The sequence below is a fragment of the Muntiacus reevesi genome, chromosome 2, assembly GCF_963930625.1.
Source record: "Muntiacus reevesi chromosome 2, mMunRee1.1, whole genome shotgun sequence".
NCBI lineage: Eukaryota > Metazoa > Chordata > Mammalia > Artiodactyla > Cervidae > Muntiacus > Muntiacus reevesi.
This window is the reverse complement of record NC_089250.1, coordinates 165,929,019-165,955,607: the sequence shown is the minus strand read 5'-3', so window position 1 is coordinate 165,955,607 and position 26,589 is coordinate 165,929,019. Positions and strand designations below refer to the sequence as shown.

Genomic DNA, 26,589 nt, shown 5'->3' with positions numbered 1-26,589 from the left:
GGCAGAGTCTTAACCACTGTACTGCCAGGGAAGTCCCAACACTGGTGTGTTTTTAATGTAATTCGAATTTTTGAATTTAATTTGGGGAGCTTCTCTTCTGAGAGTGAGGACTTTGAAGAAGTATCAGTGACTGTTACAGAATTTTCCTTAAGACCCCCCTACCCCAAGTTTGCCCCCTCCCCCCACCCCTGCAAGAAAGGAAAGATTTTTTTCCTCCAAAGACCTCATTTTTAGGAGTTGGGAGAAACTAAACTTGAAACTTGAGTGAAACTTGCATGTTCCACTGATTGTGGATAAACAGGAAAGTACTTTACCCGTTTGTGTCTCTGGCCTGATTCAAATTAGAAAAGGATCAGCCCATTTCGGTCCAACAAGTATGGTAAAGGTGAGGAAGGCAGTAATAGTAACCCATGAAGTGGTGGGAAGTGACTGGAACAAAGTGTCTTGAAGAGCCTGGCATTGCTGTCATTTGATTTTCACAGTGTTGCGTTGCTCGCGTGCTCCGTCATGTCTGATTTTTTGTGACCCCCCTGGACTGTAGCCCACCAGGCTCCTCTCTCCATGGGATTTCCCAGGCAAGAACACTGGAGTGGGTTGCCATGCCTTTCTCCGGGAGATCTTCCCAACCCAGGAATCCAACCTGGGTCTCCTGCCTTGGCAGACAGATTCTTTATCACTTGTGCCACCTGGGAAGCCCCGGTCTTGGTCTTCACCTAATTGTCTGCTGCAGCAGATATGCTGTTTATAGATTTATTGTCCTGGCTGAAAATAAAATCGGCAATGATTTATTTCCATGAATTTTTAATACTGGAGTTCCTACAGGTAGGCACAACTGAAATATTACAATGGGTTCTAAAAGTCAGAGGGCAGCTCCCCTGGGAGGGGATAGGGCGTGATTCTGGTGCAAGTGAGCTTCATGAGTCCCCACCCCAGGCCGGTGCTAGGAAAAGCTTGTCCCTCCAGACACCCTCTGGCTTTGAGGATCTGTGTGACAACAGCTGCAGGGGGTAAGGGGACCTGGGTCTGCTTAATGTCTTTGTTTATTTTCAAAGTTTGTCCTGTGAGAATGAATTTGCGAAACTTTCATTCCCAGTAAAGCTGTCGCTGATACAAAACACAGCAATAACTTAGGTGATGTAGTTAAACCGCTATCGAGTTTGTGCCATCCAGGAGTTGATAAATCGTAGAGCTTCATTTGGTAGGAATCAGCAATTTTATGTGGCAATTAATTTTTTACTACTGGCGGGGAGCCAAGGGCCTAGATTTTTTAACCCCAGTTTTTGTGTGTATTGAGAAGAACTTAACGGGGTCACCACCGTGAGAAAAGATTCCATTTGAGGACCGCCCAGAGGGTGTTCATGTTGGGGCCCTTGCTGCCTCTTATGGGTTCCTTGTGTGGCCAGAGTCAGGCCCGTGAGCAAATGGCCACTCCATTTGGGTGTGCTGGGCCTCACGATGTGTGTGTGACGGGCCTACACAAGGCTTACGGAGGAGGAGATCACGTGAATTTCCTAGATGGGATGTTTCAGCCCACTAGATCAGTCTCCCACCCTCGTTCCGTGTCAGAAATGTGCTTGGAATAACACGTGATCAGCTTTCCAGACCCCTTCCCACGGAGGGGGATGGTGTGTCATCTGCTCACTGTTGCGTCTTGGGTCAACCCGTCTTGTCTGCTGAGCACAGTCTGTGGTGGTGAAGTCCAGGTGCGGCTGATGCGATGTGGGGTGCTCAACACTGCGGCGGGCAGTGTCCTTCCCAGGGTGCTGGCCTGCTCTCTGCAGCCCGGCTGGCGGCCCACTGCTGCCCTGAGGGTGCTCCGTCTAAGACAGCACTCGGCACGAGCTCCCCCGTGTGCTAAGAATTTGCTTCACCATCCAGTCCTCTGCGAAGTGGATGACACTGTCCCCATTTTACAGATGGCAGTGAAGGTGTTAGTTGCTCAGTCTTGTCCGACTCTTTGCGACTCCACAGACCCGTAGTCCGTCAGGCTCCTCTGTCCGTGGAATTCTCCAGGCAAGAATACTGGAATGGGTAGCTATCCCCTTCTCCAAGGGATCTTCCCGACCCAGGGATCGAACCCGGGTCTCCCATACTGCAGGCGGATTCTTTACCATCTGAGCCAGTAGGGGAAGCCCTTGCATGTTACAGATGGAGGACCTCACATATACAAGAGCAGAGAAAATTTGTACCAGACATCCGTATCGTCCATGAAGGGCCAGTCCCACTTCCTATGCAGGCCACGTTAAAGAAAGCCTTGCCATTATTTCCTGGCATCAATAAACGTGTTCGGTTTATATTCCTAAATGATAAGGACCCCTTCATTTTAAAATGTAGCTATTGCATTAGGGCACCTAAAGAAAATTCAAGTTTTCGACCTTGATTGAGTCACTCCTGCGGCGCCCCCACTTCCAGTTCAGGGCCACCTTCTCTCTGATTATCCACAGCTGGGGGGTGTAGACTGCGGGCCTCAGCGGCACACCACCACCCCTTTCACCACCACCCCGTCCGGCCCTTTGAAAATACTAACAGACGCCCGTGAGCTTTGTCTCTGCTGCAGAGGCCAGTGTGGGAACTACACTGCCATGGCGTGTAGGGAGTGGGGACCCTGATGCTAATAACCTATTTCCCGAGGCTGTGAAAAAGGAGGAGGTGATGCCGCAAACGCCGGGAATGGCGCTCGGACTGGGGATGCTGGTCCCGCTGCAGCTCTGCTCCCAGGGGTGCCGCACACGTGCCCGCGTGTGTCAGGCCCCAGAGTGCCAGCCTCGGTGCTGTTGGCCCTGGTTGGGGAGTGTCCAGTCTCACCGCTCTGCTTCTCTGGACCCTTTTCTCCTCTCCCACGCCCTGGTCACCGCGGGGCTGAGTCCCAGGCTGCCCTGATAAAGGCCTGAGGTCTGTCTTCTCCAGCAGAGAGCAAGAGAGTTGGGTTTTGGTTTCACACACTGGCTGTGCCTCGGAGCAGGTTGCTGGCAGGAGAGGGATCGAGCTCCTGGGGCGGGGGGTGTGCACCAGAAGCAGACAGCACCCCCAGGGAACATGTGGGTGTCCTGCACCCCCGTGTCCAGAGCGAGAGCCTTTTTCCCTGATCAGAATGTCTGCTTAGACGGTTCCACCAGAGGGGGCCGTTCCACTGGAAGTCCCGGCAGGAAATATTTTTACCCAGCTTGGCTGTCCTAGGAGACAAAAATAAGATGTTTGCTTTAGCAATTTACTTAGTCCTGAAAACATTCCTAAACAATGCCAAGGCCTCAGTTGAAAATAGTATGCTCAGCTTATTGGGATGGTCCCAGGAAGGATGTTTTGAGTGAAAATAAAGTGGATCATACCAGGGCTGTTTCCCTCCGCAGGAATCCCGTGACAGTTCAGAATTACGAGGGAGGGCCTCGGGCAACCTGGGGCCAGTAGGGGCTGGAGGTGGGGCACACCTCTGGGGCAGGCTGGAAGGTTCTAGAGCAGAGGAAAAGCATCTACAGGTTTGAGACCGAATGTCCCTCCCCCGCCTTCACCTCTTAGCGCCCCTGTGCCCCATTGCTCGAGAGGGTCTCCTGACTGGACTGTGCCCCTTAGGTTGAGGGAGGGGGGCGTCTGGCTCACATCCACAAATAGCCCATCCTTAACTGTGAGAAACTCCTTCATCCATCTGAAATCTCTCCTGGCTTCCTCGCCCTCCTTGGTCACGGCTCTGCCTACACAGGACACATGCGATCTTTTGCATGACTGCCCAGCACGTAATTGCAAGCAGAGATCGTGGCTCCAGAACTTTCACTTTTCCTTAAGCATGACCCCTTCTTTCTAAGGTGGAGTTTCAAGCAGGTTACTTGCTCAGAATCAGTATTGCAGGTGGGCTGTGACGCACACACACAAGGGTTGCAGAATATCACAGTCAGTAGAGGTGAGTAAGAAAATTGCATTTCCATTTAAAGGCCACTTGTGTCCTTTTCTTTTTTATTTAAAAAGTGCTTGAACTCAAATAATTTCGGGTGATTTGTTTGGTGACCTTTGTCTCAGGAAAGGCAGCAGAGCGTGTGCCTAGCGCTGGTTCCTTTTGTCACGTGTGCGGCCAGAGTAGCCAGACCGGCTCTCTCGTGTTCCCATTCTCCTTTGTGGATCCCCTTGGCAGGGTTTTGGTGGAGAATAAAAATAGCTCACGCGGCCCTGAAATAAAGGCTGCGTGGAATGCTTGTGCGCGTCAGCTGCATGCTGTCACATATGTTCAGATTCTCCATACTGTTCACTCCTCCAGAGAGTGACTCGGAGACGTGGTTCACAGCGGCCGCCCTCTGGCAACAGTCTGGTTCTGGGGAAGAGAACTCCCTGCCTGTAGCCCCGGGGGAGGAAGGACCTGAGGGTTTCTGTCCAGCGGGGGTCTGTGTTCAGCGGGGTGACAATCTTGCGGTTCACTTGTGAGGCCTGGGTGAGCTGCTTAGGACCCAAACACCCTCTCATCCTAAGGGGCTCCCCCAAGAGAGCAGCTCAGTCAGACCCCACGTGGGCTCATCCTTTCCCGATGAGCCCAGAGGCTGGTAGATTCTCTAAGCCCTGGAAGCACGTCTCGAGCGGGTAGCCAGGCCCCTCCCTTGCAGGGTTCCCTCCAGCCTCAGTGCCCTGGGGGATGGTCAGCTGGCACAGCATACTGGCCTCAAGCTGGAGCCCTTCTTGAGTGAGTGAGTGAAGTCACTCAGTCGTTCCTACTCTAGGCAACCCCGTGGACTGTAGCCTACCAGGCTCCTCCGTCCATGGGATTCTCCAGGCAAGAATACTGGAGTGGGTTGCCATTTCCTTCTCCAGGGGATCTTCCTGACCCAGGGATTGAACCCAGGTCTCCCGCATTGCAGGCAGACGCTTTAACCTCTGCGCCACCGGGGAAGCCCGGAGTCCTTCTTAGGGTCCAGAAATCTGAATCAGACAAGTCTTGGCCCCAAACGAAATTTTATCTATATCCCATTATTGTTCGAAGTTTCGTGAATTCTTTTTCCCCCCAATTTCCACTACAGTTGGCCACGTATTAGAGTTGTTGTTGTTGTTCAGTCACTAAGTCATATCCAACTCTTTGGGACCCCATGGACCGCAGCACACCAGGCTCCCCTGTCCTTCACTGTTTTCCGGAGCTTGCTCAAACTCATGTCCATTGAATCGGTGATGTCATCCAACCATCTCATCCTCTGCCTTCCCCTTCTCCTTTTGCCTTCAATCTTTCCCAGCATCAAGGTCTTTTCCAGTGAGTTGGCTCTTCATATCAGGTAACCAAAGAATTGGAGTGTTCGCATCAGTCCTTCCAATGGATATTCTGGATTGATTTCCTTTTAGGATTGACTGGTTCAATCTTGCTGTCCAAAGGACTCTCAGGAGTCCTCCAGCACCACAGTTTGAAAGCATCAGTTCTTTGGTGCTCAGCTTTCTTTATGGTCCATCTCTTACATACGTACATGCCTACTGGAGAAACTATAACTTTCTCTATGTGGACCATTGTCGGCAGAGTGATGTCCTTGCTTTTTAATACGCTGTCTAGGTTTGTCATATAGTTTTCCTCCCAAGGAACAAGCTTAGGGGCTGAATTTTAAGTTCTCATTTCTTACATGAGATTGCATGACTGTTAACTCTTCACAGAGCTGCAGGTGATTTTCTTCTCCATAAACCAACAAAACCCACTGGAATCCTGAAACAGCTAGCATTTTCTACTTAAGTCTGGACTTTTAGAAAAGTTCTCCTTTGGGTTACCAACTGTGTAGAAAAGTTACGTAATGCAACATACCAGACCGTTTTTATATCATTAGAACACAGAAACCTGCTTCTGTCTTTCCTATTGATAAAGAGACATTTTGCAGGTCCTAGAAAATCAGTGTGCCCTGGGAAATGAAGTTCGGTGGTGGTGAGGTGTCTCAATCTGGCTGACTCGATTCTGTGATCTTTCAGCATACAGTGTGTGGTTTCACGTTTTAACAAACGTAAGGTTATGATATGAACTCACACTGTCCTCCTGGTGTTTGGTGGCTAGTAAAGAAAAGACAGAAATTCGTGGGAATGGAGTGGAGTTGGCGGTGGAGGGTTAGCTTCACCTATCAACTGAAGAACTTTTAGTACCTTTCTTTGAAACTTTCCTTGTGCCTGTCCTCTTGAAAGTGGATGTCTTTGGAAAGATTGGAAACTGTAAATTCCTGACTCCTCTCCTGCCTGGTAGGAGGAAGGAGAAGGCTCAGTCTTCCGGACGTGGATGGAGCCGGGTACAGTCTTTGCGGGCTGCACAGGGGTTTGAGTTCAGGTAATACCCGTGGGCTGTCTGCTCAAGAGTTCGGGCTTCTGTGTAACCCAGCTCTGCTAACTGTCTACAAAGGATAAACAGAACACTAATTCCAGAAGGCCTCCTCGTTTTATGTGACTCCAGTGAGACGCTTGAAAGGGCCCCGGTTCCTGAAAAGCCCCAGGCCTGGTTCCTGCGGTGGCAGGGCAGGGGGCCAGCTCCTCCCGAGACCCTCCTCTGAGCTTGTGGACAGGAAACAGGTCGCCAGCCCTGTGTCCTGAGTCAGAGGGACAAAGGCCAGGCCAGCCTGTCACCCGAGGGAATAGGACCGCGTCCCGAGGAGGCTTAGGGGGTACACTCAATCTGGATGAATCAGGCCAAGAGGCTTGGGAGGCTAGGGTTTTGTCAACAGATGATTTTGGCTCTAATTTAAGCCATGTTATGTACCAAGATTTCCTGTTTTTCCAAAACACCTTGTTTTCGCAGTGATGGATTATCGAAATATTTGCTAATTCGACTGACCCCGGTTGTTTTCCAACCAAAAAGTAAAACTGGGGATTTTGTAAGAACCCCATTCCCTTTAAAGATGACTGCTCCTTCAGGAATAATTTGGCCTCTGGCTGATCAGCCAGCGGGTGAACAAAGACCTAATTGCCAGTCAGGGTCCTGGACTGATTTCTTAGCTCAGGGGCTGGCCTCTTGTTTAGCGGGGGGCGGGGTTGGTCCAAGGACAATTGAAAGGGGCTTTTTGTTTCTCTGGGCTAAGTTAAGCCATGTGTCTCTCTCTTTCTAGGAGTGTAGGTCTGGCCAATCAGAGCCACGTCAGTTCCACTCACTTCCTGCCGACCTTTCGACACCGACAGATGTTTTTTCTTACAAGTGTCATTAGGCCTCTCTACTCGCTGACCTCATCAAATTGTATTGGGCCCGTTTTCATAAGTTTTGTTGCTAAAATTTCATTTAACCCTTGCTGAGTTCCCCTCTGAGAATAAAAGCACTGCCTGCTGTTTCAGCAGGTCTCTCTTCTATCCCCAGACCTAGTCGGGGGGAGCTGAGCCCACCCTGGGTTCCATAGAGCTGGGTAGATCCATCCTGGCGAGCTACGGCTTCCACCTTGAGGTGTAATGTAGGGCCTTTTCCTGGCATCCAGTGGTCAAGGCTTTGCCTTCCAATGCAGGGGGTGTGGAGGGTCCGATCCCTCATCAGGGAGCTAAGATTCACTTGCCTCATGGGGAGAAAACATAAAACAGATGAACCTGTTTGCAGGGCAGGAGCGGAGACACAGATATAATGACAGACTTGGGGACACGGTGAGGGAAGGAGAGGGTGGACGAATTGAGAGAGTAGCATTGAAACAAACACGGTACCACATGTAGACTCAGATAGGCAGTGGAAATTTGCTGTATGCTGCAGGGAGCTCAAATCCAACAACCTGGGGGGTGGGATGGGGTGGGAAGTGGAAGGGGGTTTAAGAAGGGACATTCGAATGTATACCTATGGCTGATTCATGTTGATGTATGGCAAAGTATTCATTTTAAAAAGAAGTATTGTAAAAAAAAAAAAATTTCAGTAAAGACTTTATAAATGGTCCACATTAAAAAAAAAAAAAAAAAAAAAACCTTGACAAAGAGAGGTATAATGAAGACTCATAACCCAAGATTGCACTGAAGGACCCAACCATCTCACTGTAAGGGATCCTTCTAGGATCTGCTGGCTTTGTATGTGGGTCTGGGTGTGATCACAGCTCATCAATCCCTGGGGGCACAGGGTGACCGGCTGCACCTCACCTATGGGACCCGGACACACCGTTCCCTGTGGTGGGGCTGGGAGGGATCAAGCTGGGGTCCCAGGCCCGTGGAAGTTTCTGGAACTGACACCCCTCCTCCGGGAGAACAGCCCACCACCATCTGACCGGAGGCCAGGTCTGTTCTGGAGGCTGGAAGGTGATGCTGCTGTTTTGGGTTTTACACAATAGCTTAGAGACCAGCAGATCCTGAGAAGAAGGCGTTTCCAGCCGTCGTGGGGCCCCGGGTTGTGACTTTATCTGGAAGGACTTCGGCTTCCTCTGGGCTCACTACTCTGAAAGTGCCCGGGGTCGGGTTGCACCTCTGCCCGTGACACCTGGGGTGTCGGGGACTTGCCTGAAGCCTCACCCAGATCCCCTGTGGTAACCAACGTGGGTGATTGTGTATGGCTAGACGCCTTCACTGTTGAATTCGGTGCTGCAGTGAGTTTTCGGGCTATCTGTGTGCTTGAGTTAACCCTCCCCAAGCGCTTGGAGCCGAGCCTGCAGCATACTAAATCCTCCCCGAGTGGTTGCTGTGGTTAAATCAGCAGGTGTGGGTGCAAACTACTGTGGGAGGCCTTCCTCCCGCACGGTCCCACTCCCCCGAGGCACCCTTCTGGGGGCTGGGTCCCTTCCGTCTGGACTTGGCTCACTGTGTTTACAGGCCAGATTTTCCCTTTTGCTGATCTGGCTCTTGGCTTCCTGCTATGGCTGCTCCCTCCCTCAGGGTCTGGGAGCTAGCTCTCCCACAGCAGGGAGTCACCTTAGATAGAGTTTAGGACTGGGGCAGCAGCTAACTGAAGCTGGGGTGACCGGGGAGCTGCAGGGGTGAACAGAAATACGAGCTAGGGGTTGAGTCTCTCTCTGTGAGGGCCAAAGAATGTTCCAGAAATGCCATGGTTCCAAGAAATCACCAAGGACCATGTGAGCATACGTGGACGATTGTGTGTTACACTCCATGCCCCCTTTTTTTGCCCCTCAGGTTCCGGGCGGGCTTGCTGGTATCTTAAGCTCCCCTCTGCCCTTTCGCATGCGGGAAACTCAGAAACACTCTGCTGATTGCCTTTCATCTCACCTGCCTCCTTTTTGCTCTGCGCTTAAATAACAGTTGCAGTTCAAGGACTTCTTCTAAGAATTGGAAAGCATGAGGGCCTGTTTATCCAGTGCATTCCCATGCAGAGGGGTGGCCTCCAAGGCTGCATTCTTAATGTGGGGCCCCGTCCCGGGGAGATCTTTTTAATGTCCCAGGTTTATGGGTGCGTATGCATCAGAATGTAGACCCCAGGGTGCCCGAGTTATCGGTGCACGTTGAGCGCAGGCCTGGAATTGATGGATGCATCTGGGGTCAGTGAAAACACCGCGAGCCACCCTGTTCTGCAGGCCTGTGGGCATCGCTGGCGTGCACAGAACAGGGCTCGCCTAGGGTTTACATAGCCGGATATATCACAGACACCCCTCGTGTCAGCGTGGGCAGCCGGGGATTTACAGCAGCCGGCTGGCCTCTTGTTAACATTCTCTGTCCTGTAGGTAATAGAAACTTGGCGCCTTTGTGGTACAGATGTATTACTGCTTTTGTCTTTGTGTTGAACGACCGTACTGGTGAATTTGACAGATGTGGTTCGGTTCGGTTCAGTCGCTCAGTCGTGTCCGACACTTTGCGACCCCAGGGACTGCAGCACGCCAGGCCTCCCTGTCCATCACCAACTCCCGGAGCTTTCTCCAAACTCATGTCTGTCCATTGAGTCAGTGATGCCATCCCACCACAGAGTGTTGTATTAGTTGTCTATGGCTCTGCGACAGACCGCCTCAAAACGTACGAGTCTTAAAACAGCGAAACCTTACCTCGGCGTCTTCTCAGGTCAGGAATCCAGCGCAGCTCAGCTGGGTGCCCTGACCGCGGTCTCTCATGCTACTTGCCAGCAGCGTGTCCGCCCAAGTTACCACCTCATCTGCAGGCTCGACCGGGGGAGGCCTTTTGGGTGCTAGTTAGCGGGTTTTGGTTCCTCACTGGCCACCTTGGGTCTTTGGGCAGCTCCATAAAGCAGCTCACAACTTGGCAGCTGGATTCCTGGGAGGGAGAGAAAGAAGGGGGGAGGGGGAGGGCAGGGGAGGGCGAGAGAAGATGCCCAAGGTGGCAGGGTCTTAGCAGTGCATCCCACCCACCTGCCTGTTGCTGTTACCAAGTCTGTTCTTTAGCAGCAGAGATTAGACAGGAGGTGGGGTCACTGGGGGCCATGCGTGTTTATTTTTCTGGTGTCCATGGCAAAGATGGAGTCTGTCCCGAGCAGAGAAGGGGGAAGGTCATCAACCTCTTAAGAAGGGTCTGAAAATCCTCCACGGTCCCCTGACAGCTCACGCCCCTTCCTCACTGTTCCCTGGGCACCTCTATGCCAGCAGCAGGGGGCCGTGCAAAGCTGCCACGTCACTGGGGTTGTGGGTCCAGGCAGCCCCTGCGGGAGCCGGGTAGATCACACCGACCTGTCCCTGCCACCTTCTTGGGAGTCCCGGGCAGCAGCACGTCCTGTGCTGGCTCTTTGGCTCATCGTGTCGCTGGGCGTGAAGGGTGGCCCTGGCCAGTGCCTGCCAATTGTGTGCTGGTGGGGGGGGTGTGTGTTCATAGAGTCAGAAGTGACTTCCGTTCAGAATTTCCCAGGAAGTTTGGAAGCGTGGAGATGTCCGAGCTGCCCTGATGGCGTGTTAATGGAGGCAGTTGGAGCCTCAGTGTTCACCCTGAGCCTGGCATCCCTGGCTCCAAAGCAGAAGCAACATCTCGTCACTGGGTACAGAATGCAGATCCCTCACGGAACCTGGCTCCAGACTGTTACCACCCATGCCCTGGTGTGCAAGACACAGCCCAGTCATCTGCTTGCTGGCACCTCGAGGGGCCATGCAGACCCTGGGCAGATTCCTGCCGTCTCGGAGACAAGGTCTGCCTGTGCAGGACCGAGGAGAAGGGACAGGGCGGTGGTGTGGGACTCCCTTCCTCGCCCCTGGCACCCGGCTGGGCATGTCCAGCTGCTGCTAATGCAGGGACCCAGGGCCAGGGTGTTCAGAAGAGACTTCGGACTTGGGACGCAGAACACAGTTGAAAGCAAAGTAAGGTTGGCACCGTTTGTGTGTCTCCCTCGGAAACACCGGTGTGTCTTGCAGGAGGCTGGTCTCAAGGGCTGTGGGAGTTTGTGTTGGGCCCACAGCCCCTGGGGCGCAGCCACGGGCGTGTCCATATCGGTGGTGCGCTCGAAGGCATGGCGCGGTTTGCCGTGGCCGTCTGCAGTGTGGCCGGGACCTGTAGCGGCTGCCTCTTCACTACAGCCAGGCTTCCCACCAAGTTGGTCCCGCACTTCCCTCAGCACCAGACAGGTTTCAGGGGGCAGTCACCCCAATATCATCCCTGGGCGTGATTTGCTAGGGCTGCCATAACAGAGCTCTACTGCCAGGCCATTCAGACAGCAGAAACGTACTGTCACACGGCTCTGGAGGCAGAGATCTGAGAGCAGGGCGTCAGGCTGGCTTCTTCTGAGGACCGCAGTGTTGTTCATTCGCTAAACTGTGGCTGACTCTTTGTGACCCCATCAACTGCAGCACGCCAGGCTCCTCTGTCCTTCACCATCTCCCTGAGCTTGCTCAAACTCATGTCCATTGAGTCGGTGATACCGCCCAACCGTCTCATCTTCTCTTGTCCCCTTCTCCTCCTGCCCTCAATCTTTCCCAGGGTCTTTTCCAGTTGAGTCGGCTTTTCGCATCAGGTGGCCAAGGTATTGGAGCTTCAGTTTCCACATCAGTCCTTGCAGTGAATATTCAGTGTACACCATATGGGCTGGGAAGGAGGCTCTATTCCATGTTTCTTTTCTTGGTTTGTAAATAGCCGTCCTCATCCTTTGCCTCATGTGGTCTTCTCTTCATGTCTCTTGTGTCCAAATTTCCCCTTTTAGAAGGATCCTCACTCACCTTGGGTTATTGTTGTTCAGTCACTGAGTAAGTCACGCCTGACTCTTTACGACCCCCTGGACTGCAGGTCGCCAGGCTTCCTTGTCCTTCACCATCTCCCGAAGGTTGCTCAAGCTCTTGTCCATTGAGTCGGTGGTGCCGTCCATCACCTTGCATGAGGTGATGCCATCCTCTGATTAGGGCCTTAGTTTAACTTCATTACCTCTGTAAAGGCTATCTCCAAATAAAAAGCCACTGAGGTATTGAGGCTAAGGACTTCAACATAAATGGTAATAAGTGCATAACTCAGTCCACGACAGGGTGGAGTGGCTGTGGGCAGTTAGTAGGAACTGTGTTAAGCCTTTGGGGGTCCATATACTCAGCCCACAGCTAAGCAGTCTGGGCTTCTCAGGCAGGAGGCCCAGTGCTGCCAGGAGGGGGTACTCAGGAGCCTGCCTTGCCCCAGAAGATCATCTTGTCAACCCCATGGGTTGTCTGGTCTGGGGACATGAACGTGGCATCCAGATGTCCAGCCCCTTGGAGGCTCCTTCCTCTGTAGAGTACCCGCGTACATTAGCCCAGCAGACTTTTAAATGACCGTCACCTTGTCAAGACTTCTCTGGTAGGATTTCATGTGAAATGAGGCTCCTTGGGTGTTAAGCACACTCTCAGCCATAATTGTATAAACAAGCGCCTCTACTCAATTGCGCCCCATCCTTCCCCACCAGCCCAGCGTTCACCCTGTCTGCGAAGAACCGAACTGGTCATGACAAGGCTTCACACCTAGAAAATTCCTGGGGAGGGGGGAACCTTGCAGCCACCTCCTCTCCCCAGTCCCAGGAACCGCTCAAATACCAAGTGACATTTTAGCCACAGCCCAGAAGATGTGGGGCTTCACACAGTGCAGAAATGGCATCGTTTACCCCCAAAGCCGTGGAAGCCAGCCAGGAGTCTGCAGGGTGAAAAAATCCGAGAAGACTGGTTAACCTCAGGAATACCCTGAAATGAACAGCAAAACAAAAGCAGCTAGTTAGTGACTCCCTTCTTTTTTCTCAATTTGATAAGCAAAGATGGATTCATGTGATACATGAGTGTAACCTGCTCCCCCCCAGCCCCAACCTCTCACTGCCTCTCCCCCTCTGTCATGGATACGAACAAAGCTGGCCTCACCCCCACCCTTCCCATCCCCGGGGGCCGTTACACCCCCTCCTCCACCTTAAAAGCGTGCGAAGCAAAATGAATAGCCCCAAGCTGTTTTATTTCATGTTGTTAAATAGCTACATAGAAGATGAAGATTTTCCTTTCCGTGACTCAGGTTGAAAAGATAAGGTCTGGGAAGAACCTCCTTTCTATTGCAAAGACTCTCTGGGATTCGATACGTCTGATTCGCTGCTAGCATTTCTAAAAAACGCTTGCTTCAGAACACGGTGCCGTGTGGGCTTCCCCGAGCCTCCCAGCTGCAGCCTGTGCCTTTCCTTGTAGAGCAACGTGACGATGGGGTTTGGGTATTCGTAAAGATCCAGACGCAGAGTATCTGTCATGATACAGAGCTCTTACTCTGATCCCAAGGCCTGAGTTGGCTTTCCTGCATGTCTGCCTTTGTGCAAGCAGCGCATCCTTTGCAATAAAGGATGGGCTGGCCCCAGGCACGTGGGGCGCTCCTGCCCTGGCCATATCCTTGAGTGATGACCTGGGATGGGGTGAGCTGAGCTGCGTGGGAGTTAAGCCCGGGTCCCCAGAAGCGCTCCTCCCAACCTGCGCGCCTTAGTCCAGGCTGCGGGCTTGCGGAGCAGGGCTGTTCAAAAGCCTTGCTTGGCTTTGGTTCTTGACTGGTGACTCTGTGATCTATCTGGCACCAACCTTGGGAAGGCGGGTCCCGACTCCTTCACTTTTGGAGAAAGCTCTGCTGTTTGCTTTTGAGATGCTCTTTCCAGACACTTGGTTTCTGAACATGGACAAAGAATGCCGGCCATCCATCTTTCACATGAATGATAACTTCATCCCTACTGGAACAGCTTGAACCCCCATCTCTCCTGTGACCCTGACCTGGGCCTCACCTGCTGGCCTCTCTCAGCCTCTCCTCGGCCATGAGGTAGCTCACGTGCCTCAGTTTTGTCCACCCTGAAGTGGGCTGTACAGATTACTCTCCTCCACGAGGTCAGCGAGAATCCCACTTAATGTGGCTTTGGAACAAGCTGGGGACTGGGCTGTGGTGTCAGAGGCAGGGCGAGAAGAAGGGCAGAGAGGCGCACGCAGGGGGCTTCCTGGAGCCGACAGGATCCCCCAGGGTCTGTGTGTGGTCCTTCCAAAGGTGTCACTTGCACGTCAGCCACGGCTAAGCCGCGTTGTCCAGTGGCATCTATTGCTGTGGCACCGTTGGCCTTGAAGCGGCGGTGAGAAAGGATGCTGGTCCTACAGAGGTGCGGGGGGTGGGCGGGGGCGTGTCCCCCCTTCAGCACTGGTGGACAGCCCCAGCCCCTCCTTTGCTTCTCCAGCAGGAACCATCTGGGTGCCCTGCAGGTACAGAGAAGGGAGCTGCTTTCCTGCATCCGAATGTCAGCTTTTTTAGAACGTGGTGATCAGCCTGGCAAGTAGAAGTCAGCATCCATAAAGCTTGCCACTTTCGGATTCAGGGGCCCAGAGCGAAGGCCCCCACCTCCCAGCTGGTGCCTCTAGCCAAAATCATTTCCTGAATAAGGTTGGAAAAATCCCCCCTTTTCCACCTTCCTTTCCAAATTACCATCTACTAAAAAAGTCACGCATCCTGAAGTCATCCCTGTTTCACAACAAACGGATCCGGGGGTTGGGGACAGTGGAGCAGCCTCCAGCTAAGCGGGCGTGCGGGGTGCCCCAGGAGCTGTGGTTTGTAATGGAAACCCTGGTGCCCTTTCCCAGGCCCACCTCAGTCCTCGCCACTCCTTGTGAATTAAGTCTCTGATTTGTCTTCATCGTTCACCACCGTGGCTTCCTCGTTGACGTACTGCTGTCTTTACACGAGAAGCACGGATAGAATGGAAGGTCATGCTTCGGGGTGGTCCATGGCCTTCCTTGGATCAGGACCCCCAAGCCCAGGGCCTTGAGCACCGCCTCTCCAGCTCCCTCAGCCCTCAAAGGGAAACCTTGGCTCCCAGCCCGGGAGAGAGCTTGGCGCGGGGTGGGGTGGTTGATCCTTATGCCGTTCCTGTCCCCTGGCTGGTCATGTTTCCTGAAGGCTAACACCTGTTGCTCAAAGGGAGATTGGAGGCCTCTTCTGTCCCTTTTGCATCTTGAGATTGAGGGGACGTGCAGCGCGTCATCCTGAAACCATCTCAGACTTTCCCTTTTGGAGGTATCTGGTCTCACTTTCTCCAGATTCTCACAGAGTCCAAGTTAGGATTGAAAGAGGAGCCAAGATGAGTCCCAGCAAAGCAGCTCTGGCCTCTGCCGCCTCGGGAAGGCCCTGCAGGGTGTGCAGTGCCCTCTGCTGGCCGAAGGGCCCCACTGCTCGGCGCCCAGCCTCCTCTGGGTGGGCCTGCTCCAGGAATGACCAGAACAGAAGGTCGGACCTCCTGGTGTTTCCATCGGCTTTGAGAATGTTCCTCCCCATGTACGCTGTTTCCAGACTGCACGGTGTCACAAGCACGAGGACTGGGACCTCACAAGGGCAGCAAAGCATTGTGTCCCTGATGGAAGCTGGACGCAGCGAAGCCAGTCTAGGTTCTGGGGCCTCCCAGTGGCAAGAAATCAAGAAGCAGACGTTTGCAAAATCTCCCATCAAGCTTTTTAAACATTTAAAATCTCATCATTGCTATTTGATAACCAACGAATTGCTGTAAATGCAAGTGCAACTCATGTGTGTTAGAATAAACCAAATACTCCAGAGTTGCCTTTCAAAGGTTAGGTCTTCTTTGCTCCCCACCTGGCACCTCCAGCTCCCTTCTATAGTCTGTTTTTAATGTCTAGCACGAGTTTGTCATATGACCTCCCGTTAGCTGTCTCCAGGTGGCTCCTGCCTCGGTGGCCGCCCAGGCCCAAGCCCCAGTGGACATCAGTTATCCATGCTTTTACTCTACACTGGACCAAAGCAAGTGAACATGGGCGCCCAGTCCCTTCATAGCCTGTAGGCATCACCTTCAGGCGTTCTTCGGGGCACAGAGGGGCCACCCCAAAAGCTGCACCATGGCCAAGGCTCCTCTGCAGGCCTTTCGTGAGACCTTTCCAAACTTTCCGATGTTCTAGCTTCTTCCTCTGTTCACTTTTACTCGCTCAGATATAAACTGGTTTCAATAATTTCTTGCATGTAACAAGTGGAAAAGGATCAGTCCTCCAGTCAGGATGGGGCTTCCTCTGTCCACGGAGAAATTGGGGGTGCTCATCCCTTCACCGTGCTCAGCCAGACTCTCAGCGATCAATCAAAACTGCCAAAGGAGGAAGGGGTCAAAAAGTTGGAACGGGAATATTCACTTGTGTGTCTTATGATTTCCCCAGGCTCAATACAATGGAAATAAAAGGTGTCATTTGACTCTTCCCAATCTGGGTGAAAGTTTGCTTAATTGCCTTTACCCTTTTAGTTTCATTTTGTTTTTTTTAAAGAATTCTCTAGTATTAGAATGAATATGTTTATTTTGCACATATTTGTCCAGTCAGGTGCTTTAAAAATATGTGAAAATTCTTAACACAGAAGTGTCTCATTTTCTTCACCAACACTTAATTTTCATCATGACACAAATAAAACAACCAATTAGGAAAATCATGAATTGTTTTTGCTCCAGTCCTCTGTTCTTGATGAAAGCTTTTTAGCAAGTGAAAATATTTAGAATTCTTGAGTTTTACGTTGAACACCAGGAGATAATGTGTTCTAAATCTAAACCAGGCAAAAGGATGCACGCAGAAATTATTTGCTGGCCGAGGAGGTCGTCTCAGCGGAAGTGTGGTTTTCACATTGGCAGCCTCAAACCTCACAGGACGCGCTGGCATTCCACCTGCTAAAAGAGTCGCTTTCTGTGTTTCTCTGCTGTCACACACCTGACATAGATCATAGACTCTGTTTTTCTCCTTCAAAGCCCCAGAAAATGGTTTGGTGGAGTTTAGATGGCGGGGGAGGGGGGAATCATAGACCCACAATTCGTTAATGTCACATCCCAGATTGTGAAAAGCTCTGAAAACTTAAATTCTTTGTAACCCATAGCTTAAATTCTTTGTAACTCATCGGTGGCAGATATTGACCTGGCCTGAATTGTTGAGGGGATATTTTTGTATATTCTATTAATCCAATTGCATAAGCGTGTTCCTGTGTCCTAGCGTAGAAATGTCACTGCCTGTTTTGGGGGTCCGTGATAACAAGGCAGAAGCACTGGATTGCCTTTTTAAAATCCCATCTGGATTCTGAAACCTGCCTGGCCTCTGGTGTTGGAGAGGGTGGCCCTTTGCTCACAGCTCTGGAGTCACCTGCACTTCTCTCTGGGACACTGGTGTTGCGTCAGCCCCAGGGCCTCAGGGGTGGGGCCCATGGATCAGATGGAGGGCGTGTGACCAGGGTGTGACCTCGTCACCCTGGGGTTGGGCAGCCCTGCACTCCCTGGGGAAATACAAACCACCTCACTCTTCCCTGGTGGCTGAGACCTTAAAGCAACCACCTGCAACGCAGGACACCCAGGTTCAATCCCTGAGTAGGGAAGATAACCCAGAGAAGAGGTGGCGACCTGCTCCAGCCTTCTTGCCTGGAGAATCCCGTGGACAGAGGAGCCTGGCAGGCTAGCCACAGTCCAAGGAGTTGCAGAGAGTCAGACACGAATGAGCGACTAACAGGAACTTGCCCAGTGTGGGAGACTCCAGGGGTCAGATGAAGCCTCAGTGGGTACTGAAGGGTCTTGCTGGTTACCCCTGGGGTGAGGGGGGGCGGTGGAGAGTCAGTGTCCCTGAGCACTTTCATTGCTACTAGATGTTTGAACGATACGTTCCCCTCTTTCCCTCAGAACCCAAATATGCCCCAAAGCTACTAAGTAATAATCAGGGAGCAGCAGTAGTTTTTGGACATGGATAAAACTGACTTCAATAAACTCATTTCCCACAACTGAACTTCCCCCAAAGCTGCTTTTTCTTTCTTAAAGTGCATTGTTTTGGTTTTTAACATGTATTTATTTATTACATTTTTATTGGAGTCTAGTTAATTTACAATGTTGTGTTAGTTTCCAATATACAGAGAAGTGAATCAGTAGTTATATGTATACACATATCCACTCTTTTTTTTAGATTCTAGACATAGATTATTTTGTTGAATAAAGTGCAATTTTAATCATTTTTGTTATTAACTGGAGTATGGTGTCAACCATTTGACCCAAGGCTAAGCCAGTGTTTTTCCCACTGATTCCTCACTCCTGTCAGTTCAGTCGCTCAGTTGTGTCCGACTCTTGAGAACCCACTGACTACAGCACCCCAGGCTTCCCTGTCCATCACCAACACCAGAAGCTGGCTCAAACTCATGTCCATCGAGTCAGTGATGCCATCCGACCATCTCGTCCTCTGTCGTCCCCTTCTCCTCCCACCTTCCATCTTCCCCAGCATTAGGGTCTTTTCCAGTGAGTCAGTTCTCACTCCTGTAAGAAGTTTCTTTTGCTCTATCTGGATTTTAACTGGTCCTTCAGGCATAACTGACAAAACCCACATCAGCCTGTTATGAGGATTCTTGCATGCTAAGTTGCTTCAGTCGTGTCCAACTCTTTGTGATTCTATGGACTTTAGCCCCCCAGGCTCCTCTCTATGGAATTCTCCAGGCAAGAATGCTGGAGTGGGTTGCTGTGCCCTTCTCCGAGGAATCTTCCCAACCAAGGGATCAAACCTGAGTCTCTTGCTACTCCTGCATTGGCAGGCAGATTCTTTACCACTAGCACCACCTGGGAAGCCCCAAGGATTCTACCCAGCTTATGATCTACTGTTCATGTTTGTTTGGCTTCTAAAGATTCTGGAAGAGCATTTTTTTCAAGGTAACCTGAAGCCCTTGGCTTTATTTGGTACAATGTGAAGAAGCAGACTCACCTAGAGCCAGATATTCTGGAATGTGAAGTCAAGTGGGCCTTAGGAGGCATCACTACAAACAAAGCTAGTGGATGTGATAGAATTCCAGTTGAGCTATTTCAAATCCTGAAAGATGATGCTGTGAAAGTGCTGCACTCAATATGCCAGCAAATTTTGAAAACTCAGCAGTGACCACAGGACTGGAAAAGGTCCATTTTCATTCCAATCCCAAAGAATGCTCAAACTGCCGCACAATTGCACTCATCTCACACGCTAGCAAAGTAATGCTCAAAATTCTCCAAGCCAGGCTTCAGCAGTACATGAACCCAGAACTTCCAGATGTTCAAGCTGGTTTTAGAAAAGGCAGAGAAACCAGAGATCAAATTGCCAATATCTGCTGAATCATCAAAAAAGCAAGAGAGTTCCAGAAAAACATATATTTCTGCTTTATTGACTACGCCAAAGCCTTCAACTGTGTGGATCACAATAAACTGTGGAAAATTCTGAAGGAGATGGGAATACCAGACCACCTGACCTGCCTCTTGAGAAACCTGTATGTATGCAGGTCAGGAAGCAACAGTTAGAACTGGACATGGAACAACAGACTGGTTCCAAATAGGAAAAGGAGTACGTCAAGGCTGTATATTGTCACCCTGCTTATTTAACTTATATGCGGAGTACATCATGAGAAATGCTGGGCTGGAAGAAGCACAAGCTGGAATCAAGACTGCCGGGAGAAATATCAACAACCTCAGATATGTAGATGACACCACCCTTATGACAGAAAGTGAAGAGAAACTAAAAAGCCTCTTGATGAAAGTGAAAGAGGAGAGTGAAAACGTTGGCTTAAAGCTCAACATTCAGAAAACTAAGATCATGGCATCTGGTCCCATCACCTGATGGGAAATAGATGGGGAGACAGTGGAAACAGTGTCAGACTTTATTTTGGGGGGATCCAAAATCACTGCGGATGGTGACTGCAGCCATGAAATGAAAAGATGCTTACTCCTTGGAAGGAAAGTTATGACCAACCTAGACAGCATATTAAAAAGCAGAGACATTACTTTGCCAACAAAGGTCCGTCTGGTCAAGGCTATGGTTTTTCCAGTGGTCATGTATGGATGTGAGAGTTGGACTGTGAAGAAAGCTGAGCGCTGAGAAATTGACGCTTTTGAACTGTGGTGTTGGAGAAGACTCTTGAGAGTCCCTTGGACTGCAAGGAGATCCAACCAGTCCATCCTGAAGGAGATCAGTCCTGGGTGTTCATTGGAAGGACTGATGCTGAAGCTGAAACTCCAATACTTTGGCCACCTCATGCGAAGAGTTGACTCATTGGAAAAGACCCTGATGCTGGGAGGGATTGGGGGCAGGAGGAGAAGGGGACGACAGAGGATGAGATGACTGGATGGCATCACTGACTTGATGGGCATGAGTTTGAGTAAACTCTGGGAGTTTGTGATGGACAGGGAGGCCTGGTGTGCTGCAATTCATGGGGTCGCAAAGAGTCGGACACAACTGAGCAACTGAACTGAACTGAAGAAGCAGAGGGTTTTTTGGTCATAGGTGTTGCCTTTACCTGGATGGTGCCGACTTGCTGGTCGTGCACAAGTTGGTGAGATGACCCTGTTGCCACTTCAGGGGGTCCTTGTTGACCACAGTAAAGGAGACCCAAGGAGTGGTGTCATTCCTTTAGGGATCCCAGGCTCAGAAAGGCAAGAGACCTCATGAACCAATGCTGCTGCGGCTGCAGGCGTCTCTTCTGCTTGGATCAGGGCAAGCTCTCAGACTATTCTTGGCTGCGCTTGGTCTTCGTTGCTGCATTGGGCTTTTCAGAGAGCTGCAGGGAGTAGGAGCTACTCTCTAGTTGTGGGGCAAGAGCTTCTCATGCAGTGACTTCTCATTGCAGAGCACAGGCTGTGGCGTACGGGCTTCAGTAGTTCCAGCACGCAGGCTCAGTTGTGGCTTGCTGGCTCTAGGGGCACGTGGCTGGCTCTAGTTGCAACACAGGGGCTCATTACTTATGGCTTTCGGACCCTCGAGTGTGCAAACTTCAGTAGTTGTGGCACGTGGGCTTAGTTGCCCCTGGGCATGTGGAATCTTTCGGGACCAGGCATCGAACCTGCATTGGCAGATGGGTTCTTATCCACTGCGCTGCCCCCAGGGAAGTCCAGCCTCTCAGACTTCAAATCCCTGCCACCCGCCCCTGCAGACCTGTTCAGTTTGCAGATGTAACAGTGGAATGCATTCTGCAGACTCCAGGGGTTCACAAATTATAAAATTTTGTCTCTCTTTATTAGCATAATGTTTACGTAGATTTCCTTAAAAGAATTGAAGGCTACCATCACCTTTAACTAGTTTTAGAGGACTTTTCATTTTGAGAGACATCATTGAAGACATCGTTTATTTTCTGTAAATTCCTTCATCTGCCTGTTCTTTAAGAAGACTTAAAACTGGAAGAAAGAAACTGGGGGGGTCTTAGAAACTTATTTGAGATGTTGAGAATGCCAATTAGTGATGGCTAGGTTTTGGTCATTATAGTGGTTCGGTCCTGACCAGCAGGGCTGCTTGTGGTCATTTAGTTAATCTGCCCAGATTTTAGTCCCGGAGGGGTGAGTGGGGAACCTTTTATTTTCCTTGGTCTCAATTTTGAGTGTTTTGCATTTGTGTGTAAAGGGATGCCTTCCTTCCTTTTCTGCCTTTTGCTAACTCAGGTTTGTCTTAACAAATCTCCCATGCCTGTAGCTTCCTTCTAGAATCTCCAAGTAGCTTTCTTGCCTTATTTAGTCAATGTATTTATTTATATTTTGGGGGGGGGATGTGCACTATGCAGACTGTGGAATCACAGTTCCCTGGCTAGGATCGAACCCCAGCCCTTGGCAGTGGGGGTATAGGGAGTCCTAACCCATGGATCTCCAGGGAATTCCCGCAAGTAGCTTTCTCATGCAAGCATCTTTCAGCTTCCCGATCACACCCCTCATCTCAAGCTAAGAGACTTTAGGCAGATCTTTTCCCGTTGGGGTGGGGGAGGAGGCAGTGTTTTTTTCTTGTAAGGCTTGTGAGCAGTGTGCCCCTCCTACTTGTGAAAAGACCTGAATTTCCTCTTGACCTTTCTTAAGTTTCGCTGGGATTTATCTCCAGCTCACCAGGAGGCGGGTGATCCAGTGTGACCGCGGCCCTTGTCCAAATAGGCCTCTCTCGCCAGAGGAAGTCGTGAGCCGTTCTTAGAGGCCTGCCCTTGGGCTCCAAATGTTTTCCTGTGTGTTCTCTTCTGATCCTCACAGCTTCTTTGCAGCATTCATCCCTGTTGTGCAAACATGGAGCTGGCTCATTCACAGTCATTTTGCAAGTGGGTTCTAGAACTCTCTTCCCACCCACACCACCATGGTTTGAAGGTTTATCATTTCAAAGTGGGAAACGTAATACATCCTCCTTCCGGTTTTTCTTCCCTATGTGGACCTTTTATCTATGTGTAGTTAAATATTGATCAGATGGTGTCAATTGGTGATAGTACTAATAACCTCAGTGGCCCAGAGTTTGTGATGTATGTGTGGAGACCGCAGACTGGCGTACGGTAAAGGCAGAGGTTGGCTTGCAGGGGACACCAGCGGGGGACCACTGCCTACAGCCCAGTTCTGAGCAGGGCCTGTCCCTGTCATTAGGAAGAGGGTCGTGCTCATTAAGTCCTCGTAAATAGCTGCTTCAGAGGGTGAAGGGGGAAAATGTCACATTGCATACAACCTTGCTTCAAAAGAAATACTGGGGAGAGGGGAGTCTGGGGGGGGGGGGTAGAGGCTCCCGGAAGCAGTGGTCACTCCCATGGTGTCCGGCCTCCTCCTGGTGGCCCCGCGACTGAATTCTCTATCAGCAGGGCCAGTCTGGGTCATGAGAGGTACCAGACCTGGAGGGAACCCCATGCAATGGCTGGTCTGAGTACCCCTACCCCACCCTTCCCCGCTAGCAAGATGTAGAAGTCAGTTGCCTCTTTTTTTTTTTTTATAATAATACCAGGACGCACACAATTTGTGTAAGCTGATGCCTGATCTCTCCTTTGATTGCATAATCGAGATTCTACTTATCAATTTTTCAGGAAGCCATCTAATTATACAAATTAAAATTCAAAGGAAAGCAAAAAGAATGATTATGCCTCACTCGGGGAATTGGAGGAGGAGGAGGAGGGTGTGAAACCCATCTTGCCTGGGATGATAATGCTGTCATTTCTCATCTCCACGGCACTTCACAAATATTAACTAATTAATTCTCCCACCCCTGGATGCCGCGGCTAACTTGGGGTCTGTCTCCGGAGCCGAGGAAGGAAGGGCCATCTCTTGATCAGACCCCAGGACCCAAGCAGATGAAAATTGCCAGCTGGCCTCTCTCAGGCACAAACCCTTGCTCCAGAGTTCCAGCTCCTCCGTCTGTCTGTCTCAAGTTGGCCAGTAAGGAACCACCTTCCCCACTTTGCATAATTACCTTTCACAAAGCCCAGCAAAAGTGAAGACACTTTTTTGAGTTCATGGTATGCGGGATCTTAATTCCCTGACCAGGGATCAAACCTGCGCCCTCTGCATTGGAGGCACGGAGTCTTAACCACTGGACCACCAGGGGAGTCCCGAGGATTTTAGAGATCTGTCTCCTCCATCTTCGTTTACCCACATCTTCCCAGCAATGCCCTGGCTCACTTCAGGACCACCTTCATCTCCTTGCTTGTCCAACAGGGTCATCCCAGGTTGGGAAAGGGTTTAGTATCTCTTGGATGTTGCCTTAATTGTTTATGTGATTAGAAGTTGTGCTTTTTTTTTTCCCCTTGTGCTTTTTTTTAAAAATCACATAATTATTGCCATAAATCTTTAAGGTGCCTTTTCAGCCTCATTGCTGAGAAAGTAGCCATTAACTTCCAGAAGTCACCTACCTTTTCATAGTCAGACCTGCATTTTCTGACCTTTGATAAAGTAACTCCCAGCATTCTGCATAATTGATGACCACTCATAAAAATTCTCATTATTAACTCTGGAGCCTGGTGTTTGTCTCCTGCCCCCTCTGCATTTGCTGGATAACTGGGGGGTGGGGTGTGTGTGTTACAGCTGGTGGTGTTGTATGTGTGTGTGTTGCAGTTGGTGGTGGTATTAGGATAACCACAGCAATGAATCAGAAGCTCTAGGGCTTTGGAGGTTACAGATGATGATTTATGGCCTCAACTGACAGGTTGGCTGAGCAGGGGATGAAGGTCAGGGCCTCCCCAAACAGGCAGCCCTGACTTTTCTCCACAAACTGGGCAGTGGGGTGCCTCGGGAGCGGCCCCAATGCTGCTGCTACTGCTAAGTTGCTTTAGTTGTGTCTGACTCTGCGACCCCACAGACGGCAGCCCACCAGGCTCCCCTGTCCCTGGGATTCTCCAGGCAAGAACACTGGAGTGGGCTGCCATTTCCTTCTCCAATGCATGAAAGTGTAAAGTGAAAGCAAAGCCACTCAGTCGTGTCCAACTCTATGCGACCCCATAGACAGCAGCCCACCAGGCTCCCCCGTCTCTGGGATTCTCCAGGCAAGAACACTGGAGTGGGTTGCCATTTCCTTCAATGCATGAAAGTGAAAAGTGAAAGTGAAGTTGCCCAGGCATGTCCAACTCTCCGTGACCCCATGGACTGCAGCCTACCAGGCTCCTCCATCTATGGGATTCTCCAGGCAAGAGTACTGGAGTGGATTGCCATTGGCTCCTCCGAGTGGCCCAAATAACCCAACCCAAATGAGAGACCCCTCCTCCTCTGCCTCACCTGCTTGAAACACCACGGGAGTGGGACAGGCACAGGCAGTGGACCCCAGCGGTGGCCCCCCTGGAAGCCAGCAAGACTTTGGAAGGTGGAATTGGGCAAGCCTTGGTTAGGTGGGGCGTCCATTCCTGCCCCTCCTTGGGCGGTGGGGGAAGGGTTGAAAGGGGCTGAGCGGTGGCCAAAGGGCAGTTTTGGAACCCGCCTGGGGGGTGGCGGTGGGGGAGCAGCCCCAGCTGGGGGCCTGCGTCTCTCCAGACGCAGGGGTGGGCTCCCAGGCAGTCCTGCTGCTCTCTGCCTCTGTCCCTTTGCAGCTTCAGAGGTTGCAGAGCAGCGCCACTGCCTGTCACTCGGTTTCTGGCACTGGAGGACGAAGTCGCCCGTCCCAGGCTGGTCAGTGATTGGCGCTGGCCGTCAATAGCAAGAGCCACAGATGGTGCCGCTGACCGCTTTCCGGAACCGATGACCTTTTGTCCACCCGCTTCTCATGGAGGCAGGAGACTGTCCAGGCCCAGGGAGCAAACCCTGGCTCCAGCCTTGGAGGAGAACAAGTCCCCCAGGGCAGGTCCCCTTGTCACAAGTGGCAGCCAAGCCTGAATGACCGGTTGTCCTTGCCCCCAGGGTGTCCAGAGAGTAAGGCTTCTTTTCTCCTCGTTTCAGGGCGCGTAGTGGCGTAATGCCCGCAGACTCCTGCGAGGGCCCCTAAGTTCTTAGAGGACCGCTTTGCCTTTTGAATCAGAGAGGTGCAAAGTTCGATAAAGAATGGCCCTTGTGGATAAGCACAAAGTCAAGCGACAGCGACTGGACAGAATTTGCGAAGGTAAGAGCCAGCGTGGTTGGCGGTTTTTCAACAGAGAATGTGCAGACCGGCCCTGGGATCCTGGACCCGGTCTCCTAGCCAGGCTGTGTCCCATCCCCGCCGGCAGTCCGAGGCGCCTCTGTCTTCGGTGACCTGGCCTGCCCTTCGAGTAGGCTGAAGGGGCTCAAGGGCAGGGGTGGTGCTAGGAGGGCGGCTGGGGGGTCTGTGGTCCCAAAATCATTCTGCATATGAAAGACAACCTACTTCCTGAAATTTCTGGACTTTTCTCCTCTTGAAATGGAAACAGCTGCCTCCACAAATACCTAGAGCCCAGCGTAGCCCCTCATGATACCTTCATGCCCCTGGTTATCTTTGAAAGTGTTCTGGAAGTTGTTCTGGTCATGAAAGGAAAATGAACAGAATTCAAATCTTCTGGAAACAAGGGACAGACCTCTCAAATGTGGGTTAAGGACCATCCTCTCCTTGAGGGTGGTAAGTCTAGGGAGCAGGCCTGGGCTGTGCGTGAAGTGTCCCTTGCCGGCCGCGTCCACACTGCCGGGCTGGGTGGTTTGGCTTGGTGTGGTCACTGGTGACTTCGCTGCAGGGTTTCTCTCAGGGGCCATGGAGGGGAGCCCCTGGGCGGGGTGGGCTCAGCAGCCCCCAAACGTGCTAGCGCACTAGTTGGCCGGCCGACTCAGGCCCAAGAATATGCCTCCCACAGCTGTCCGCGTGGAATTGCTTGTAAATGTGGCTCAAGCTGGTGGTGTGGAGGCCTTAGACGTCGTGTTCTGCTCTGGGACTCTCTGCCCCGCAACGGCTCCCACCTGAAAGAACTGAAAAGCACCCACTGTCCCCCACACCCCTGGGTATAAAGAGGTTTGGGGATTTAGGGACATTTTTAAATATAATTTTTCAAACCTACAGAAAGGTGGATCCAGTACAATGGACACTGATAATTCCCTTCAACTATATTCACCAGTCGGTAACATTCCTTATCACTTGCTTCCTTATATACCGAGGTACATAGATAGAGATGCGTGTGTGTGTGTAAGAGAGAGAATGAATGAATGAATGGATGATGGAT

General features: G+C 51.2%; 1 protein-coding gene across 7 annotated transcripts in view; it reads left to right on the top strand.

Moving 5' to 3' along the window:
- CTBP2 (C-terminal binding protein 2) overlaps positions 1–26,589 on the top strand; it is a 168,682-nt gene that overhangs the window by 95,055 nt on the left and 47,038 nt on the right. For all 7 annotated transcript variants that reach the window (XM_065923519.1, XM_065923513.1, XM_065923514.1 and 4 more), the window contains one exon: positions 25,367–25,526. In XM_065923519.1, coding sequence (XP_065779591.1) covers positions 25,469–25,526 — 58 coding nt within the window. In that variant the 5' untranslated portion in view covers positions 25,367–25,468. The remainder of the gene's footprint in view (positions 1–25,366; positions 25,527–26,589) is intronic.